General features: G+C 41.0%; 1 protein-coding gene across 2 annotated transcripts in view; it reads right to left on the bottom strand.

The window, feature by feature from the left end:
- USP13 (ubiquitin specific peptidase 13) overlaps positions 1-19197 on the bottom strand; it is a 136367-nt gene that overhangs the window by 38193 nt on the left and 78977 nt on the right. For both annotated transcript variants that reach the window (XM_068281067.1, XM_068281068.1), the window contains 4 exons: positions 11946-12017; positions 10448-10541; positions 4873-4998; positions 895-1048 (listed from right to left, as the gene is read on the bottom strand). In XM_068281067.1, coding sequence (XP_068137168.1) covers positions 895-1048; positions 4873-4998; positions 10448-10541; positions 11946-12017 — 446 coding nt within the window. The remainder of the gene's footprint in view (positions 1-894; positions 1049-4872; positions 4999-10447; positions 10542-11945; positions 12018-19197) is intronic.

Here is a 19197-nt window from a genome sequence, read left to right as displayed (position 1 = left end):
TGTATATACAGACCTAATCATACACAGAATTTTCTTGGAATTGCACAGTCTTATTTTGTGTTACACTACTAAAAACATTAGATTCACATTTGTCTCAGCTGAATGATGACAGTGTAAGATACAGTATTTTACCACCCCCACCCAAAACTACTGACATTTTTTATCACTTGGGAATTGTTTCTCTGCAATTCAGGCGTTTTATAGCCTGTCATTATTGGTAGTTATCAGTGAGAAATATGCTATCCTCCCATGCTGGTCTGACTGAAGGGAAAGTGTAATTTGCATATCTGTATTCTTAACCCTTAGAGTGAGGGGGGGGAAAAAGCAACACAGTCTAGTTCTAGCAGGCTTGGCACTGTACATACACGTTTATCTCATTATGTATCATGTTACTTCAGGTACCCTTTAAGTTCAAAAGAAACAATGTAGAACCTGCAACATTATATCTATAAAAGGGTAGTTCTGCATCATTTATAATTGACAATCAATGCTATTTTTACACTGTGCTTTGTGACATTATAGAGATAAGGTTATGGTTGCTAAGCATTTAGACTACGTTTCACACCTCTAGCTGGGTACTTGAACATTCCATCTGCCTCAGTTAGACTTAGAAAACATAGTTCCTAAAATAAATGGCTGAACAACCTGCAAAGATAAACACGTTGCAAGTTTTCCCTCACCCCATTTGAACTGAAGTAGGCATTTGCTACCTTAGTAAAACATCCTTCAGAATATCGTCTGACTTTTGTGCCATGACCAGCACAGAATCTTGCTAGACATCCATTGGTTAGCAATGCTAATTTCATATGTGTAATTCACAGCTTTTCAGAAGAAATAGATTTTTTTTGTAAAATTTGGCATAGATGCTATTCCAGAAGAATGTAATTTCCTCACCTTTATTTGTTGCAGCCTCCATGGCCACAGGCAGCTGCATGATATAGTCCACTCTCTCTGTGTAGCGCACTTTTCGTGACTGACAACACTGAGTCCGTTCTTCCACCAAGAACCTGAAGACATCGATGGGATTTTCTGAGCCTATGCTATTTCTCTGCAAAGCAAAGCAAAGAAGCATGTTACCCTACTACAACTTGCACAATGCTCACTTTTGGTTAAAGAGGGAGTAAAACTCACTTAACCTTGTTAAACCCATTCCAGGCTAAGTTCAGAGTTTTTATTGAATATTATGTCAGAGTTTAATACAGCTTCTATTATGGCTATAGCAGCGCAAGGGGAATAAAGAGCTCTGCAGTGTGTCTCAGGTCTTAAGAGTTAACAAAAAATGTTCGAAAAGGAAAACACAAATAAACATAAAACAGCTCTGAAATGGTATAGCTCAAGAAACATATATCAGAAAAGCACCATGTAACAGTAGTCAAGGCATCCAAATGAAAAAAATAAAGAAAGCATAGAAAAGTATACCATCAAAAGACAGAGCAGATAACTTTGACCAGTCAGCACATGCGCAGTGCGGCCGTACGTGCTCCCGTGGATGGCAGCATTCTGTGCCTGCACAGTAGTATTGCCCCAACTCCCGAAGTTACTGGGAGCGATAACGGAGCATCCGGAAGGTGAAGGATGGTGGTGAGGGAGCGATCAAGCCAAAAGGGGCTGGAGGAAGCCCCAGGTATGTATGAAATGTTTTTTACTGCTCGCCTCAGGTTCAGGCTTCAGGCCAGATCCATTCAACTATGGGCATTGTATCCCGTAATATAGCGCTGCTTTTTTCACAGACCATAGTATTTTTTGCATCAACAAGGAAAATGATAAGGTTGGAGTTCTCCAGCTAGAGGTTATTAGGGTTTTAGCCACTACAGCTATATATTGGATAAGCCTATGTTGTGGATTTTAAATCTACAGAGTTTATGGCCCAGGAGAAGTACCGGGGGATTCTTAAGGAGTGCGGTGTTTAGGACATTACTTAAGAGAGGAGTGGTCCCGTTCCCAAAATTTGACAGCTTTTGGGCAAATCAACCATATCTGGTAAAGAAAACCCATTATGCGACAGCTTCTGAAACATAATTGAGATTTAGATGGATCTAATCTGTGCACCTTGGCTGGAGTAGAATAGGTCCTATGAGGAAGCTTAATTGACACCTCTAAATGAGAACTCTGTAGGCTAGCTTTAGAAAGTGTATGCAAGCATTAAACCCACATTTCATCTAGTATATTTTTTCCAACATCCTTTTTCCACTCCAACATATACCGTGGTCTAACATTAGGGGAGACTGTATTTTGTACTGAATAGAGGAAAGACAAGATATTATTATTATTATTATTTATTGTATTTATAAAGCGCCAACATATTACGCAGCGCTGAACATTAATTTAGGTTACAGACAATATTTAGGGGTGACATACAGCAATATGACAATACAGGAATACAAGAAAACCAGATCACACAGCACAGTATTAGTACAAGGTAATGCTTAGTCACTGGATGAAGCATGGAGATTAGGCAAGTTAGGTTCACTCAAATGCATGGCATGGGTTCACAGTAATGGAGGTGCCAGATCAGGTAGGACACAAAAGGAGGAGGACCCTGCCCAAAGGCTTACAATCTAGAGGGAGAGGTAAGGACACGAATGGTAGGGGACCAGAGTTCAGCTGTAGGTTTAGAGCACTTGTGAGGGGTAGTAGGCCAGAGTGAAAAGGTGAGTTTTGAGGGCTTTCTTGAAGATGTTGAAGGAGGGGGCTGCCCTAATGGGTGGAGGTAGGGAGTTCCATAGTGTTGGAGCAGCTCTTGAGAAGTCCTGGAGGCGTGCATGGGACTGGGTGATGCGGGGGGTGGTTAGGCGAAGTTCATTGGAAGAGCGGAGTGAGCGGCTAGGTGTGTACCTCTGAGTAAGATCGGAAATGTAGGTTGGACAGATTTGTAGGTCAGACACAGTATCTTGAATCTGATTCTGGACTGGATAGGAAGCCAGTGGAGGGATTCTAGGAGGGGATCTGCCGTGGTGGAGCGGTGGGAGCAGTGGATAATTCTGGCTGCCGCATTCATGATGGACTGCAGTGGGGCTGTTCGGGTCACAGGGAGACCAGACAGCAGGGCATTGCAGTAGTCAAGGCGGGAAATTATGAGGGCATGGATGAGGAGTTTGGTGGTGGCAGAGGTCAGGAAAGGGCGAATCTTACAGATGTTACGAAGGTGGAAGTTGCAGGACTTTGTGAGGTTTTGGATGTGGGAAGTGAAGGAGAGTGTGGAGTCCAGGGTGACACCCAGACAGCGGGCTTGAGAGGTAGGGCGAATGGTAGTGTGGTTAACAGTGACATGCACATCTGGGAGGTTCGTGGATGGCCGGGGTGGGAAGATCATAAATTCCGTTTTGTCTAGATTTAGTTTCAGGAACCTAGCAGACATCCAGGAGGAGATGGCGGATAGGCAGGAGGAGACCTTGTCCATGGTAGTGGTGGATATGTCAGGGGTGTGGAGGTAGATCTGGGTGTCATCTGCATACAGATGGTAGTTAAAACCCATGGAGGAGATAACCTTGCCAATGGAGGATGTGTATAGGGTGAACAGTAGGGGGCCAAGGACCGAACCTTGGGGGACTCCCACCGAGAGGTGGTTGGGGGTGGACGAGGACTCATTGAATGTGGTCGTGAAGGAGCGGTTGGAGAGGTAGGATGAAAGCCAGGACAGGGCGAGATCGTGAATGCCCAAGGACTGGAGGGACTGGAGGAGTAGGGGATGATCTACTGTGTCAAAAGCTGCTGACAGGTCGAGGAGGAGGAGGAGAATGGAGTATTTACCTTCAGCTTTAGCTAAGGCAAGGTCGTTGACCACTTTGGTGAGAGCAGTTTCGGTTGAGTGGGCAGGCCAAAATCCAGATTGGAGTGGGTCTAGCAGTGAGTTAGCATTGAGGTACTGGGTCAGGCGTTTGTGAACCAGACGCTCAAGGAGATACCTTTTTAGGAGGCATGATTATGACAAATTTCCTTTAATTAAAGTATACCGGAAGTGACGTGTGACATGATGAAACGTGTATGATCAGTGCAAAACACAAATAATCAGGTCGTTTTACATGTTGTATTTTGCTGCATGAAAGAGTTAATTTTTATGCATGGAAGTGACTGGTGGTGCCGTAGTATGGCAGCCTCGGCTCTTGGCTTTCAGACATTATCCCACCCCCCTTCCTTATCCCTCCCCCCTTCCAGAACCTGTATGAGCCAAAACCAATTCTAAGTACAACTTCCCTTTGTACTTGGCAAAATAAATTATTCTGAAAGTTTCTGTCTTGTCGGTGCCTTGTCAGGAATAAAGTGCACCTCACTGATAAGCCAATTACAGCTATAAAAGGTTTCCTGGCAGAAAACAACTTCTGAGAGCAGAGGGAGATAAAAAAAGGTCAATAGTTCATGTATTTTAACTCTGGGTTAGTTAATAGATGCCACTGAGCAACGGCAACAAAAACATTCAATCTACTTTATAAATGTTTAAATCTAAAATAAAACCATGGGATAGCTAAAAAAAAAAAGTATTTTTTGAGGAGGATAAATATAATTGTTTATCTCATCAGTTTATTTTCCCTCAGGTTCACTTTAAGTCAGGCATGTATGGGACAGCAGTCTGTAGTGAGATCAAACATAATGGAAGCTCTGTATAGTTCTAAAAAAATTCTAGAGGCGGGGGATAGTATTGTTGTTGGAAATTTTTGTGGTCCATTAATTTGGCCCTGTCCAACAATTGCTGAAGTGAAGTGATGCCCAACACCTTCCAGATTGCTGTCTGTTTTTGTGACTTATTTTTTGTAATGATGCACTTTAATTAACAGTTATAGGGATGCAATGCAGCACAATAGCACATGTAATGGCGAGGTAAAGCACAACACAAAATGCAGCACATGTAATAGCAAATGAAAGCACAACACATACCTCTACAAGGTTAATAAGGTGCAGGAAAAATTCGTGTGCATCTTGCTGTCTGTTTGAAGAGAACTCTGGATGGCCTCTGCTTGCTAATGCTTTAAACATACGAGTTGTAATTCCCTTTGCCTGAGGCTTAAAATAGAAGAGAATTCAAGTTAAAAAAAAAGCCCTCTACTATATCCATTTTAAAAAATATGAAACTGTTCAGGGTATACATAAAGATTTCCTATAGCCCCTCCACGCACAAGACACTGCATAGATGAGTTCGAATATGTGATAACATACAGTATGTAATCTTATAGCTATATGTTGTGAGAAATACTACCCAGCAAGCACTGCATAAATAATGGAAATAAAGAAAATATGTGAAATTCATACTTTTAAAGCAACATTAACTGTTCGCCAAAAAAAAAATACATGCAATGGTACAGCAAAGCTAAACTGAGATAAACAGGATTACAGAAACTTAACACCGGCATTCATGATAAGTTCCAGCTGACAAGTATCATCATTAGCTCCATGGTATTTTTCCATCCTCTCCTCTCTTCTATGATCTGATATTCAGACTATATATATTTTCTTAAAGGGAAACCTCACGCGAGAGGAACATGGTGGCTGCCATTTTTATCAATCCCTGCCATGTACGGATGAGGACCAAAAGTCCGAAACTGGCTGTATACATGTAGAGTTGATGTGGCTGTGTAAAATTTAAAGCTATTGGCTTGCTATACACCAGCGGTTCTGGATGCAAGCCTGGCTAACGGGAAAAAAGAGATACTTTGCATATGCAGTAGTGGTGCATTGTGGGTAACCACAAATGTTCACTCAAAGCAAATTATTGCACGTTTCCTTCTGTTTTAAGAAGGCAAATCACACCTCTGCAATGCTTGCACGTTGTGGAAATTGCAAACGTGCTGCATTTTTGGCAGGTTCACAATGCGATTCTCATTTTCCTGAATATGAATTGCAAATCTCTAATGCTGTACAATTGCCACAAAATTGTGATTTTCAATCATGGGCTCTAAATGCCATTTTGGGCCTGTACACACTGCTGCACTTGCACTGCATTTTTAAAAACGCAGCCATTTTTTAATTGCAAGGTCTTTTGAAAAAAAACATGAAAATTGTGATGACCTGTACACACTGGTGCAATGCTATTTTTCTGTTTTTATAAAGGCTTTAAGATTAAAAATCACACACGATTTTACATCTTAAATTGCAAGCACAGCAGTGTGTACAGGTCATTTATCTTTTTCTTTTTAATTTTAGACATACTGTACTTATCAGACTTTATCTAATACTGCTAGTATTGCCAGGTACCCACAGCATTGTTTATTTTTTTCCTATTTAATGAAATAGTTATATAAAAAAATATTCACCCCTATACTTACAATAGTCCTGCTGCTTCCCCCGTTTGCTAATATATGAAACGGCTCACATGCTACAACCAAAGATTTCATTGGCTATACTGCATATTCAAAAGTAACTTTCCTTTATGTCTTTTCAAACAGATGTGCTGATCCACACTAGTCCAGGATTGTACCGCAGCGCAGGAAAGCAATATTCTAATCTTCCTCTCTGCCCCCCCCCCCCCCCCCCCATCCCACAATGCAGATGTGAAGGTCACTGCCAAGCAACTAAAGCATAAAACCTCATCTACAGAGTCCAGAACAAATTTCATCAGATTTCTCATCACTAGGCCTAAGTGTGTCATGAGTCACTGACAGCGTGAGCTCTAAAAGCAAGTAGGTTAGGTAAATGTGTCCTGCCTCCTACAGTATGCAGTGTGTTATCAATACTAAAGACATTAATAGCACATTGGAGGAGGAAGCTGGGGGATGCTGCACACATCACTCACTGACCATGTCCTAGAATGGCCTACCATCATATCACAGGCATAAACCATGGCTGAAATAACGGATTGTATGGGCCAACAAAAGAAGTGTAATAGTTTACAACACAGGCAATGCAGGACTGAAAGTCACAAACCCCAAATAATAAAAAGCTGAAGGTAAAATAAACTACCCTGGCAATGTTATGCATTAAAAGAAACCAGATAGAGGGGAGGCTATTTTTGTTTATCTTCCTGCTGCCAAGCGGAATTCTTCCCCACCCCCCTTCCATGAAAGATCATTCCTGGAGACTTTCCCTCAGACTGAGAAGCTCACTGAGCTGGCATATCAAGTCTCTTACACTGGAGTGGTGCTCATTCCTGTCCGCAGCAACAACCTTCCCTCTGAATGCTGCACGGATCAATTAGCCATGTGTCAGGAAATCAACATTCTATCTAACAGCCTTTGTAGTACAATCACTCATACATTTACCTGACAAATGTTGATTAAAGACCAACTCTACCTATGAAGCAAATGTGATATCACACAAGCAACACTTCCAAATAAAACAACTGGCAAGAAAACATACTCCAGCGTCAGCTTTCTGAAGGAAACCATTTACACTAGGTTAAATACCATATGATAATTAGTAAGATTGGGGCTGAATTATCAAGTTAGCACCAATGAAAACTAGAGCAAAATTGAAAGAAACAAAGATTCTGGTTGCTTCTTTAGACATATGTTGAGGTAAATGGTCTCCATTGAATGGACAGCATTTGTAAAAATTAATGGCTCCCCTAACATCTCTTTTTATTGTATTTAACCCTTTGAAGAATACAAAGTTGGCCAAGGACATCTTGGGGATTGTCATGTAGCGCAGTCAAATAGGCTTTGATTTGTATAAAAATTTGCTGTTCTCCCAAATCATCAATACATCTACTTCTAAATAACCCCTAAAACCATAGAAATAGTTACTCAGCTGCTTTGAATACGAGTATGTATTTATATAACTTGCTAATACTTCAAAAAAGATAGAGTACTATATGTGATACTTTTTATATTTGCACAAACAAAAATTGTCATAAAATTAGCTTTTGGGAGTCATTCTTTTTATCAGCTCATCCGAATCAGTACTGAAATTTGACATATGAATATTTGAACATAAACAGGCAGTTGTATCCATTAATGGGAGAACAAGTACAAAAAGTCATAATTAGGAGTTTAGGAAAGTGATTGGAAGGAAAATACAGAGTTGAGGTTGGTCATAGAGATGTCTGGTAGATAAATTAAAAAACCCAGATGAATACTGAGTCTAAGATCTTTTCTGCTGAATCAAATTATCATTCTGCCTTTAAAGGGACTCCGAGCAGTGCAGAAACTATGGAAAGATGCATATCATTTTAAAGCTCTCTTTCTCCTCTTTCCAATAATATATAAACCGCCACCCTACGCCTTTTAGTTTTCGCTATTTTCGTGATTGAAATTGGCGCGGCCGCAAATTTCAATCGCGAAAATAGAGAAAACTAAACTTTCCCCAGTGACACTTTCCCCAGTGTCAGCAGCTCCATTCAGCAGAATGGAGCTGCTGACTTTAGGAAAAAGTCGTCCCGTGTAATACAATGTAACTATGGAAAGATGGATATCATTTTAAAGCTCTCTTTCTCCTCTTTCTGGCGACACCTAAATCGTTGCCCTAAGCCTTTTAGTTTTCTCTATTTTTGCGACTGAAATCGCGGTCGCGCCAATTTCAATCACGAAAATAGCGAAAACTAAAAGGCGTAGGGCGGTGATTTATATATCATTGGAAAAAGGAGAAAGAGAGCTTTAAAATGATGTGCATCTTTCCATAGTTTCTGCACTGCTCGGAGTCCCTTTAACTGTCTGTTGTACCAGCACATTTTTAATCCTATCTTTTAAGTTTTTAATTACATATTTTAATTGTGACAAAATGATGGCTGAAAAGAAAACTATGTTCCTTTTCTCGGTGTCGTGTTATAGCGTGTCAGTGCAGATTCATTCTCTTTTACACTTTCTGTGAAATTTCATCTATATAATGTACCATGTCACATGTGTTGCATTGTATGACATAACAAAAGTAAATGGAACAGTACGATCCTGTGACAGTCAAGGTTCCTTCTGAATGTCTAACACTTAAAAGCATGCATCTACCTGAGTGAATACATTTGTATGGACACTAAAGAAATGGTGTTGTGTTGTGTTGTGAACAGATGATTCTAAAGCAGATGTCAGATTTAAATATTAATTCATTTTATAATTTATATATATATTTTTATATTTGTGCTATAGATTGCAGATATTTCTCACACAGGGAATCTGGAGACTTGGTGAAACATTTTGCATTGAATCCAAAAACCACTACTGCCTTATTTCTTTGGTTTGTGGCCTTTCTTAACAGTAAGAACACTCTTTTTAATCCTTTAAAAGATTTAAACCATTAGAGAGCTCTTTCAACCAGTGATTGCCGTTATTCTTGCCTGGAAACTGTGATTATTGCATCTCTAATGCTAGGTACACACCATACAATTTTCTGATAGATTTACCTGCCAGATAGATTTTTTTTTCAACGTGTTGGAAAAAAAATATATCTAGCAGGTGATTCTGACAGAAAATCTGACAGAAAATTGTTTGGTGTGTACCTAGCATTACATTTAAAGTTTAACTTCTACCAAGAGTAATATCTCTTGTTGTTTTATGGGATATTTTCATTCTTTGGTTTGTTTATATTTTAGTATAGCAACATTTATTTTTAATAATTTCAGTAGTAAGAAACATGACCATGAAGGAGAAAGCAGATTAAAGTGTGGTGCTAGGACGTAGCTAAAAGCAAAACACTTTCATCAAAATTAAAGGACAACTGAAGCGAGAAGAAAATGGAGGCTGCCATATTTTTTTCCTTTTAAAACCAGTTTCCTGGCTATCCTGCTGATCCTCTGCCTATAATACTTTTAACCATAGATCCTGAACAAGCATGCAGCAGATCAAGTGTTTCTGACATTGTCAGATCTGTCAAGAATAGCTGCATGCTTGTTTCTGGTGTTATTTAGACACTACTGCAGCCAAATAGATGAGCAGGGTTGCCCGGCAACTTGTATTGTTTAAAAAGAAATAAATTTGTCAGCCTCTGTATTCTTCTCACTTCAGTTGTCCTTTAATCCATCATTTTCAATGGCACCAAAGCCAAACCAATAGAGAAACATATTTAAACTGATAAAGGCTATCCACAAACATTTTTGGCATGGCAACTGTGCTAGTATGTCTGGACACAAAATTCTTATATAGAGACTTCCCAATGCTCACTTAAATAAAGCACATGAACACATATCGTGAGCTGAGTGGCGTATTCAGTTCTATTAAGATGTGAAGAGCTACAGGAGCATTGGGGCATCCCACTGCAGAGAAATACAATAGATATCCATAAGAAAAAAAATCCAACTCAGTGGATTTACCAAGCATGTTTGTTCCCACTGGCCAAGAAACAACCAACTAATGCCTGTATGTTGGGTCAGCTCACTCCCTGTACTTTTTATGTTGGTCTGAAGAATCTTAACAAAATATGTCTTGTACTTGCTGCACAGTTGCTGCATGTTCCTGCATTATCTACTGCTGTAAATTACAATTTGTTCTAAAAAAGGCAGGTACTATTCAGAATCACAACTGCAAGATGTGCCATATATTCCACTGCCCTAAATGTCACAGTAATACCATATCTAGGTTATCAGATCAAATACCTTGTGTTCTTCTTTCATCACTTGTTCTATAATCTCACATTTTACTGGTGGTTTGGAGAACTGTCCAGATAGAAGTCCATAGCCAAGTTTGGCCCTGTTCGCAAAGGCAAAATAAACAGTGATCATTTGTAAATGAACATTCTAAAAAAGCAAAAAAACAAGATATGCTACAATGACCGTTAATTAAGATTACGCAGAACTGGGCGGGATCCTCTTCAACTGCTGCATCATGATTTGCACTTAGTAAAGAGGCATAGCTAGAAGTTACTTGGCTCCACAGCAAAATTTTGATTTATAGCCAGATGTGCCCTTCAGTAGTAGTAGGAGATAGCCAGATGTGTCTCCCAATATTATGAGGTAGTCAGAGGTGTTCACGAATAGTATTAGGTAGTCCCCCACAAATGGTATTAGGTAGTCCTGGGTGCTCCCCAAATAGTATTAGGTAGCCAAAAGTGTCCCAAGTATAGGTAGTCTGAGGTTTCCCCGAGTATTAGGTAGCCAGAGGTGCTCTCCAGCATTAGTAGCTAGAGGTATCAGCCAGTATTTGGTAGCCAGAGGTGTCCCCAGTATTAACAGCCAGAGTTAGCCACCCAGCATAAGAAGATAGAGGTGCTCCCCCAGTAAGAAGCTAGAGGTGCTCCCCCAGTATTAGGTAGGCACCAAATATGTAGCCACAGGTGCTTCTCAGTATTTGGTAGCTATAAGGCTCACCCAGTAGTAGGCAGCCAGACGTGCCCACCAAGCAGATTGGTGAGCAGAGCTGAGTGGTAACTCATCTCTTATGGCTCCAGTGACATGATCCACCTTCCTCCAGAGGTCCAGTCTCTATTGCTTCAGCGGCGTATCTCATCATGTCACACGCCAGTATGTGCCAGCGAGTCACGTGATGAGAGGTGCTGCTGGAGCCATGCAGACAAGTATACCTAGAAGGAAGGCAAATCACTTTGCCAAAGTGCAGAGACTTACATCTCTACTATGCTTCCCCCTCTGCACTCCAGGGGTCTCCATGAATCCCACACCAGACCCACGTATTGCTGGCACCTGAGATCAGATTCCCCTTGGCAATTGGGCCACATAGCAGTTGTTATGGCTGCTATGGTGATCCCAACACCACCGGAAGGTAATCCAAAAATGCATGAATAAACAAAAGTAGTACAGTATATTGAGCTATAGAGAATACACAGTTTTGGTTACATATTAGCATCTTATACAATAAAACGCAAGTGTCCTTGCGCCTGTCCCTGTGTCAGTGCTTTGCACTACTGCGCATGTCAAGCACTGGCAGGCGTTGGGACAGGACACAGGGTGGGCGGGCAGGCTGGCCGGCCAGCTGAGCGGGCAGACGTGTGCGCGCACTGACTGGTGGCAGTGTGAAGAGACCTAGTACGTCAACTAGTAAAAAATAAAATCTGTAGAGTTAGGATGATAAAATGTAATAGTTTTTCTGTCAGGCATGATTTCATTCACAAATATTACAAACGATGCAGCTTGTACTTACATCTGTGTGTTGAAGTCTTGCGTTGGGTCCAGAGGAGCATAGTCTAATATTCTTGTCAGGTTCCCAACATAACTAAAGAAATTAAATAGTAGCACAATAAGACATTACTATTTCTGTGAAGAGTTACATTTATACAGGTCATGTTCTATAAAAAAACAAAAAAACATAACAATAGTTTAGCTTCATCTAGACTCCTGGTTGTGTTCTAGAACAGTGTTTCTCAATATTTTATTGGTATGTACCCCTTTTACAACCCAGTACTCACCAAGTACCCCCAGCATAGTAAACATTATCACAAGTACCCCTTGACAAATATATATTTAACCGTAGTACATGATAATTGGTTCTAAACAATTTTCAAACATTTACTATTGCTTTTAATTAGCTAAAACACAAATTGGTGTTGTTTAAAGATTTATAATTTTTCTAAAACTCTGCAGATTTCTTTGATGGGGAAGCTTAGCTTCTGTGCAGCTAAAATTGAGGCTTGGGTAAGAAAAACAAAGTTTTGATGCTGTGAAACTTTTAAGGAAACACCAAGCCTTTTCAGTGCTGCTGAGTAGATTTTTAGTCTGGAGGTTCACTTAAAGTGTCCCTGTAATGCCTGAACACTAGATACTTAGAATGTAAGATATCGGGAAGTCGGGAATAGCCAAAGGTCATACAAGTATCAGAAACAGAGGATAAGGCAGAGACAGAGTCGTTTAACAGGCCGAGATCATAACAATTATCAGATGACTGCAGTTCAAGAAGAATGAGGCTAAATCAAAGTGAAGGGCAAGCCGGGTCATACACAGAATATAATATATCAGAAGAATAAGGTAGGTAAAATATATTACAAAATACAAATACAATACTGATCTAACAAGAGTACATATATATCGGCAGTGTCTGTATATATATATATATATATATATATATATATATATATATATATATATATATATATATATATATATATATATATATATATATATATATATATATATATACATACATAGCTCTGTAAGCTAGCTGACTAGGCACAGCAGTAAAGCAAAGTCCAGTGCTCAGCGAACTGATAGCTATAACGGACACTGGACAACTGACAAGTCAGGACTTAAAGAGAACCTGTACTGAGTAAAATTATTTAAAATAAACACATGAGGTAACTTCAAATGAACATTACATAGTTACCTTGCCATCAGTTCCTCTCAGAAGCTTACCATTTTCTTCTTACAGTGATCCCTTCCAGTTCTGACAACATTTTGTCAGAACTGAAATATATCAGTTGCTGTCAGTTATATATCAGTTGCTGTCAGTTACAGCTGAGAGGATAACTGATGTGTCCATGTTTCTCTATGGCTCAAGTGGGCGATGTTACAGTTTAACTGTGTGCTGACCAGAAAGCTGTTATGGGGCAATAGCCATTTTCAAAATGGAGGACGGAGAATTCCATTGATTACAGTGGACAAACAGGACGCAGGAGAGGAAAAATAGATTGAGGAGTAGACTACACAGGAGGTAAGTATGACCTGTGTATGTTAATTTTGACTTTTAATGTTCAGTTCAGGTTTTCTTTAAGTACCGAGGTAAGTACAGAACCACACCCCCGGAACTTCCAGCCAATCAGCAGCGCTCCTGTGGAATTCAGTGTCAGCTGACTACTACGTCAGCTGACACGCCTCATACCCGCTTCCTTAGCCTATAAAGAGTACTCTGAATCGTGCGCACGCGCCTAGAGACACGGCCGGAACCGCCACGTTGACTCACATGCACAGGGGAGCCAGGGATGCCGTCAGATGGAGATGAAGTAAGCGGCTTCCGCCGCTGCCCGGAGACGCCAGAGGAGCCGCCGGCAGCAGCGTCAGATAAGTTTGTAACAGTCCGTCTTTCTTATCTCAAAAAGTTGGGAGGTATATTTTATCACCCTCATAGAGCAACATCTTCAGTTCTACAGAGTTAAAGGAAATACCCAGATGCTTTTAATTCACTTAGTTAGCAGTTTAACTAGCGGACATCCATTATGTACACGTTAAGTGTCTTTCTAAAGGTTACCTAGGTATTCAAAATACCTAGGTAAGGATGATAAAACAGCAGTGTAAGTTGATGACAAATGTGGAAAGTCTTCTCTCTACAGTTTAAAGAGGCGCTGTAGTGGCATATAGTTCAATTCAGTAAATTATTCAGGATACCCACTTCTATGGTCATTTTCCTGGTTTCAGCATTCTATATCTATACATTGAACTTCAGAATGTAAGTCAGGGTGAGGAAAGATTTTACAATGGGCAAGCATTGAGTAAATCATTTATACATAGTATTGCAAAATAATAAGCCAGATATCTTTGCAAGCGTTCAAAATTTTAAAGTTTCTTGAAGAAACAAAGTCTTGAAAGCTTGCAAAGAAATCTAGTACAGTTATTCATTAAAGATATCACATAAACAACTTTTGTTGTTAAGTCTTTGGATTCTCTCCATGACTAGTACCGGACCACATGCAACTAACAGAACAGTGTTAAATACAGCATCAGTCAATCATTGCGGGTAACTCCGGACTGTCTATCTGCTGCTACACCACTCTACCTCCCAACACAAAAGAAAACTAAAGCGAATATTCTTAAAGCAAAATAACCATGTTTGAACTGAAAGTTCTACATAACAAGCTAGTACATTGGAGAATGGAAGCGTTGCCCACCAAGTACCATCCTAATTACATTACTTTTCATGCTTCCAGCCACGTTTAGTGAAGTCCGAAGATTTCAGTTGAGTAGTCCAATATCATCATCACCAAATATGGCCTACATGAGGTTGTAAGTCAGTGGTGGAAGACACTTTTAGCTTCTCACATCCTCGGGTTATCTATCACCACATCACGGCACATGTCAAAGCCAAGACTGCTGAATCTTATGCATGCTTTGTGACTATCAGACATCATTACTAGCGATCAGCATAAAAAAAATAATAATAATAATAATAATGTGCACATTGGTTTCACTAGGGAAGTGGAATTTATTGTTCCTGCATTCGATCACCTCAGTAGCACATATTAGCTTAATTTATGATCTTCACTGATCTGCATAATCGGCTGTCCATGCTGCACATGCTGCACTTGCGCAGTAGCGCAAATGCACGGACACATCGACGGGGACACAACAACACAGGGGAATTAAAATACCTGCATTCTCACCATCTGTCCACAAGAAACATAGATATATATCTACTGTTAAAATATATGCTTAAAGTACCGGTATCAAGGTGGCAATGAATGTGAACTGTCACTGTGATCAAGTCAGCCATTGAACTGCTGATTCCCACAAACCTAACTGATAAACTTCAGATGGATTCAAACAGCTTAATGATCGTGATCATGTTTGTGGGTGTGGCGATGTCCTTTCACCAAGGAAAAGGAGCATTGAACACATGGCGTCAATGGTCACATAACTATAAATGGCATCAAGCAGAGGACAGCTACCTGGACAGGCAGTTTAAAGAGGAGCTGTTAGGTATAAGGTCTCAGAGAAAATAAACACATATATCAGTAGCTAAAGATTGGCTGTACTTACATTACATATGCATTTCACTGTCCACGTTTGTACTTCACAGAATTTTTATATAGTATATGCAGAGATTGATGCTCCTGACAGCTCATGGCAGGTTCCATGTTTTTCTGTCAAATGTGTCGTCATGTCCTGCCTGCTTCCTGATCACAGAAAAGCTCGTACTGAATAACACAGTGTGCAGTGAATATTAATGAGCCATGTGGCTAGGAACAATAGCTGACTCCTGCAGTGTACTCGGCCCGGAGATTTATCAGTGCTACGCGCTGGACTGATTACAAGCTGCTGTAACGTCTCATTAGCAGCCGAGGGGAGGGCCCCAGAATGCTTTGCAGTATAGTATGCGGCTTGCGTCCTCTTAGGTCTAACAGCTTTTCTGATAAGCACACATCAAAGGTAACTGAGATTTTTATCTTCACTAATGGCTTTTTGGCTTCCTTCTAAACTGTTTAACACAGGAGAATAGAGGTTTAAATTAGCTTCTGCAGCCTGACAGTTACTCTTTAAGATTCTCAATAAACTTCTGCAGAAATCTGACTGAATGGTGCAAGGTAGCAAATCAATCACTCCTCTTCAATAAGGAAGTGGTCATCGTTTTGGGGGCCATGATGCTAGTGAACCATGTACAGCTACCTTAAAGGACCACTATCACGGAAAAATAAAAAAATTGAAATACACATATTTTTACCAGAGCAACATGCACCATATATGTATTTTCTTATCTGTTGCAGTCCCATACAGTACAAAGTAAAAATCAGACAGACCTGACAGATTTTGGACTAGTCCATCTCCTCCTGAGAGATTCTCAGTATTTCCTTTATGCTTTACAATAGCATTCTGTGGAAAGGTGCTACATAAGGATAAGGATACCGACCAGTCTCCATACTCAACTGCCATATGGGCAGTTGGACTGAGCAATTGCATTAAAAATAGAGAAAATACAGAGAATCCCCCATGGAGAGATGGTCTAGTCCAAAAACCTGTCAGATTTTTTGTGCCTACTGTAAGTGACAGCGAGATACAAAAAAAAGTAATTTACAGGGCATTTTATTCTGGGAAAAATGTACTTTCCTGACATATGCATAGACATGCATTTTTAATTTTTCTCAGCAGTAGTCCTTTAACTCCATCCTTTCTGGTGTGTGTGTGTGTTGTGGGGGTTGTGTCGGGGGGTAAGGAGGAGGAGGTGAAATACAGTAAGGCCTGGTGCACACCAAAAAACGCTAGCAGATCTGCAAAATGCTAGCAGATTTTGAAACGCTTTTTGTTATTTTTCAGTAGCGTTTCAGCTAGCATTTTGCGGTTTTGTGAAGCGTTTTTGGTGTAGTAGATTTCATGTATTGTTACAGTAAAGCTGTTACTGAACAGCTACTGTAACAAAAAATGCCTGGCAAACCGCTCTGAAGTGCCGTTTTTCAGAGCAGTTTGCGTTTTTCCTATACTTAACATTGAGGCAGAAACGCATCCGCAATCCAAAATCTGCAGCAGCCCGGGAGTATGCGTTTCTGCAAAATGCCTCCCGCTCTGGTGTGCACCAGCCCATTGAAATACATTACCCTAGCGGATCTGCACCCGCAAGCGGGTCGCAAACCGCAGCAGAACCGCTCTGGTGTGCACTAGGCCTAAGAGAGGTTTAATAGACTAACAGAGTTCTCTGTTTTCACTGCTGTCTGGATCCACATTAGGGAGAATCTCATTCACTTCCTATGTGAGAGCTTATACAGTGGCTTGCAAAAGTATTCGGCCCCCTTGACGTTTTCCACATTTTGTCACATTACTGCCACACACATGAATCAATTTTATTGGAATTCCACGTGAAAGACCAATACAAAGTGGTGTACACATGAGAGGTGGAATGAAAATCATACATTATTCCAAACATTTTTTACAAATCAATAACTGCAAAGTGGGGTGTGCATAATTATTCAGCCCCCGAGTCAGTACTTTGTAGAACCACCTTTTGCTGCAATTACAGCTGCCAGGCTTCAGTCTCTACCAGCTTTGCACATCTAGAGACTGAAATCCTTGCCCATTCTTCTTTGCAAAACAGCTCCAGCTAAGTCAGATTAGATGGACAGCGTTTGTGAACAGCAGTTTTCTGATCTTGCCACAGATTCTCGATTGGATTTAGATCTGGACTTTGACTGGGCCATTCTAACACATGGATATGTTTTGTTTTAAACCATTCCATTGTTGCCCTGGCTTTATCTTTAGGGTCATTGTCCTGCTGGAAGGTGAACCTCCTTCCCAGTCTCAAGTCTTTTGTACACTCCAAGAGGTTTTCTTCCAAGATTGCCCTGTATTTGGCTCCATCTTCCCATCAACTTTGACCAGATTCCCTGTCCCTGCTAAAGTGAAGCAACCCCAGAGCATGATGCTGCCACCACCATATTTGACAGTGGGGATGGTGTGTTCTGAGTGATGTGCAGTGTTAGTTTTCTGCCACACATAGCGTTTTGCATTTTGGCCAAAAAGTTCAATTTTGGTCTCATCTGACCAGAGCACCTTCTTCCACATGTTTGCTGTGTCCCCCACATGGCTAGTGGCAAACTGCAAACGGGACTTCTTATGCTTTTCTGTTAACAATGGCTTTCTTCTTGTCACTCTTCCATAAGAGCCAACTTTGTGCAGTGCACGACTAATCGTTGTCCTATGAACAGATTCCCCCACCTGAGCTGTAGATCTCTGCAGCTCGTCTAGAGTCACCATGGGCCTCTTGACTGCATTTCTGATCAGCGCTCTCCTTGTTCGGCCTGTGAGTTTAGGTGGATGGCCTTGTCTTGGTAGGTTTACAGTTGTGCCATACTCCTTCCATTTCTGAATGATCGCTTGAAAAGTGCTCCGTGGGATGTTCAAGGATTTGGAAATCTTTTTGTAGCCTAAGCCTGCTTTAAATTTCTCAATAACTTTATCCCTGACCTGTGTGGTGTGTTCTTTGGACTTCATGGTGTTGTTGCTCCCAATATTCTCTTAGACAACCTCTGAGGCCGTCACAGAGCAGCTGTATTTGTACTGACATTAGATTACACACGTGCACTATTTAGTCATTAGCACCCATCAGGCAATGTCTATGGGCAACTGACTGCACTCAGACCAAAGGGGGCTGAATAATTACGCACACCCCACTTTGCAGTTTTTGATTTGTAAAAAAATGTTTGGAATCGTGTGATTTTCGTTTCACTTCTCACATGTACACCACTTTGTACTGGTCTTTCACGTGGAATTCCGATAAAATTGATTCATGTTTGTGGCAGTAATGTGACAAAATGTGGAAAACTTCAAGGGGGCCGAATACTTTTGCAAGCCACTGTAGACCATTGACAGCAAAGGAATAACATTAAAAACCCTTAAGGCTACTTGCACACCAAGACTAGGTGCTACGTTAAGGTCGCATAACGTGCACCTAACACAACGTATGGTGCTGCAAGTGAGGACGGTAGAGTGAGCCGCGTTAGGCGGCTCGATTCCTATAATGTCTCCCAGAGTGGCGCTGATTGGCCAGCGGGACCACGTGATGCAGAGCGAGACACTCCGCATCACGTGGTCCCGCCGGCCAATCAGCGGCCGCCAGTGCAGTGAATATTAAGTAGCCATGTGTGCGGCTACTGTAGCTGGCTCTCCCCGCCTCCTCTCCGCCCCCCACTGCGCATGTGCAAACAGTCTAACGCGGCTATAGCCGCTGTAACGCCGTAGCATGCTGCACTTTCCGGAGAACG

The sequence above is a fragment of the Hyperolius riggenbachi genome, chromosome 4 (genome assembly GCF_040937935.1).
Source record: "Hyperolius riggenbachi isolate aHypRig1 chromosome 4, aHypRig1.pri, whole genome shotgun sequence".
Lineage (NCBI taxonomy): Eukaryota > Metazoa > Chordata > Amphibia > Anura > Hyperoliidae > Hyperolius > Hyperolius riggenbachi.
Note: the sequence above shows the minus strand (reverse complement) of the source record. Positions and strands in the feature narration are given on the sequence as shown.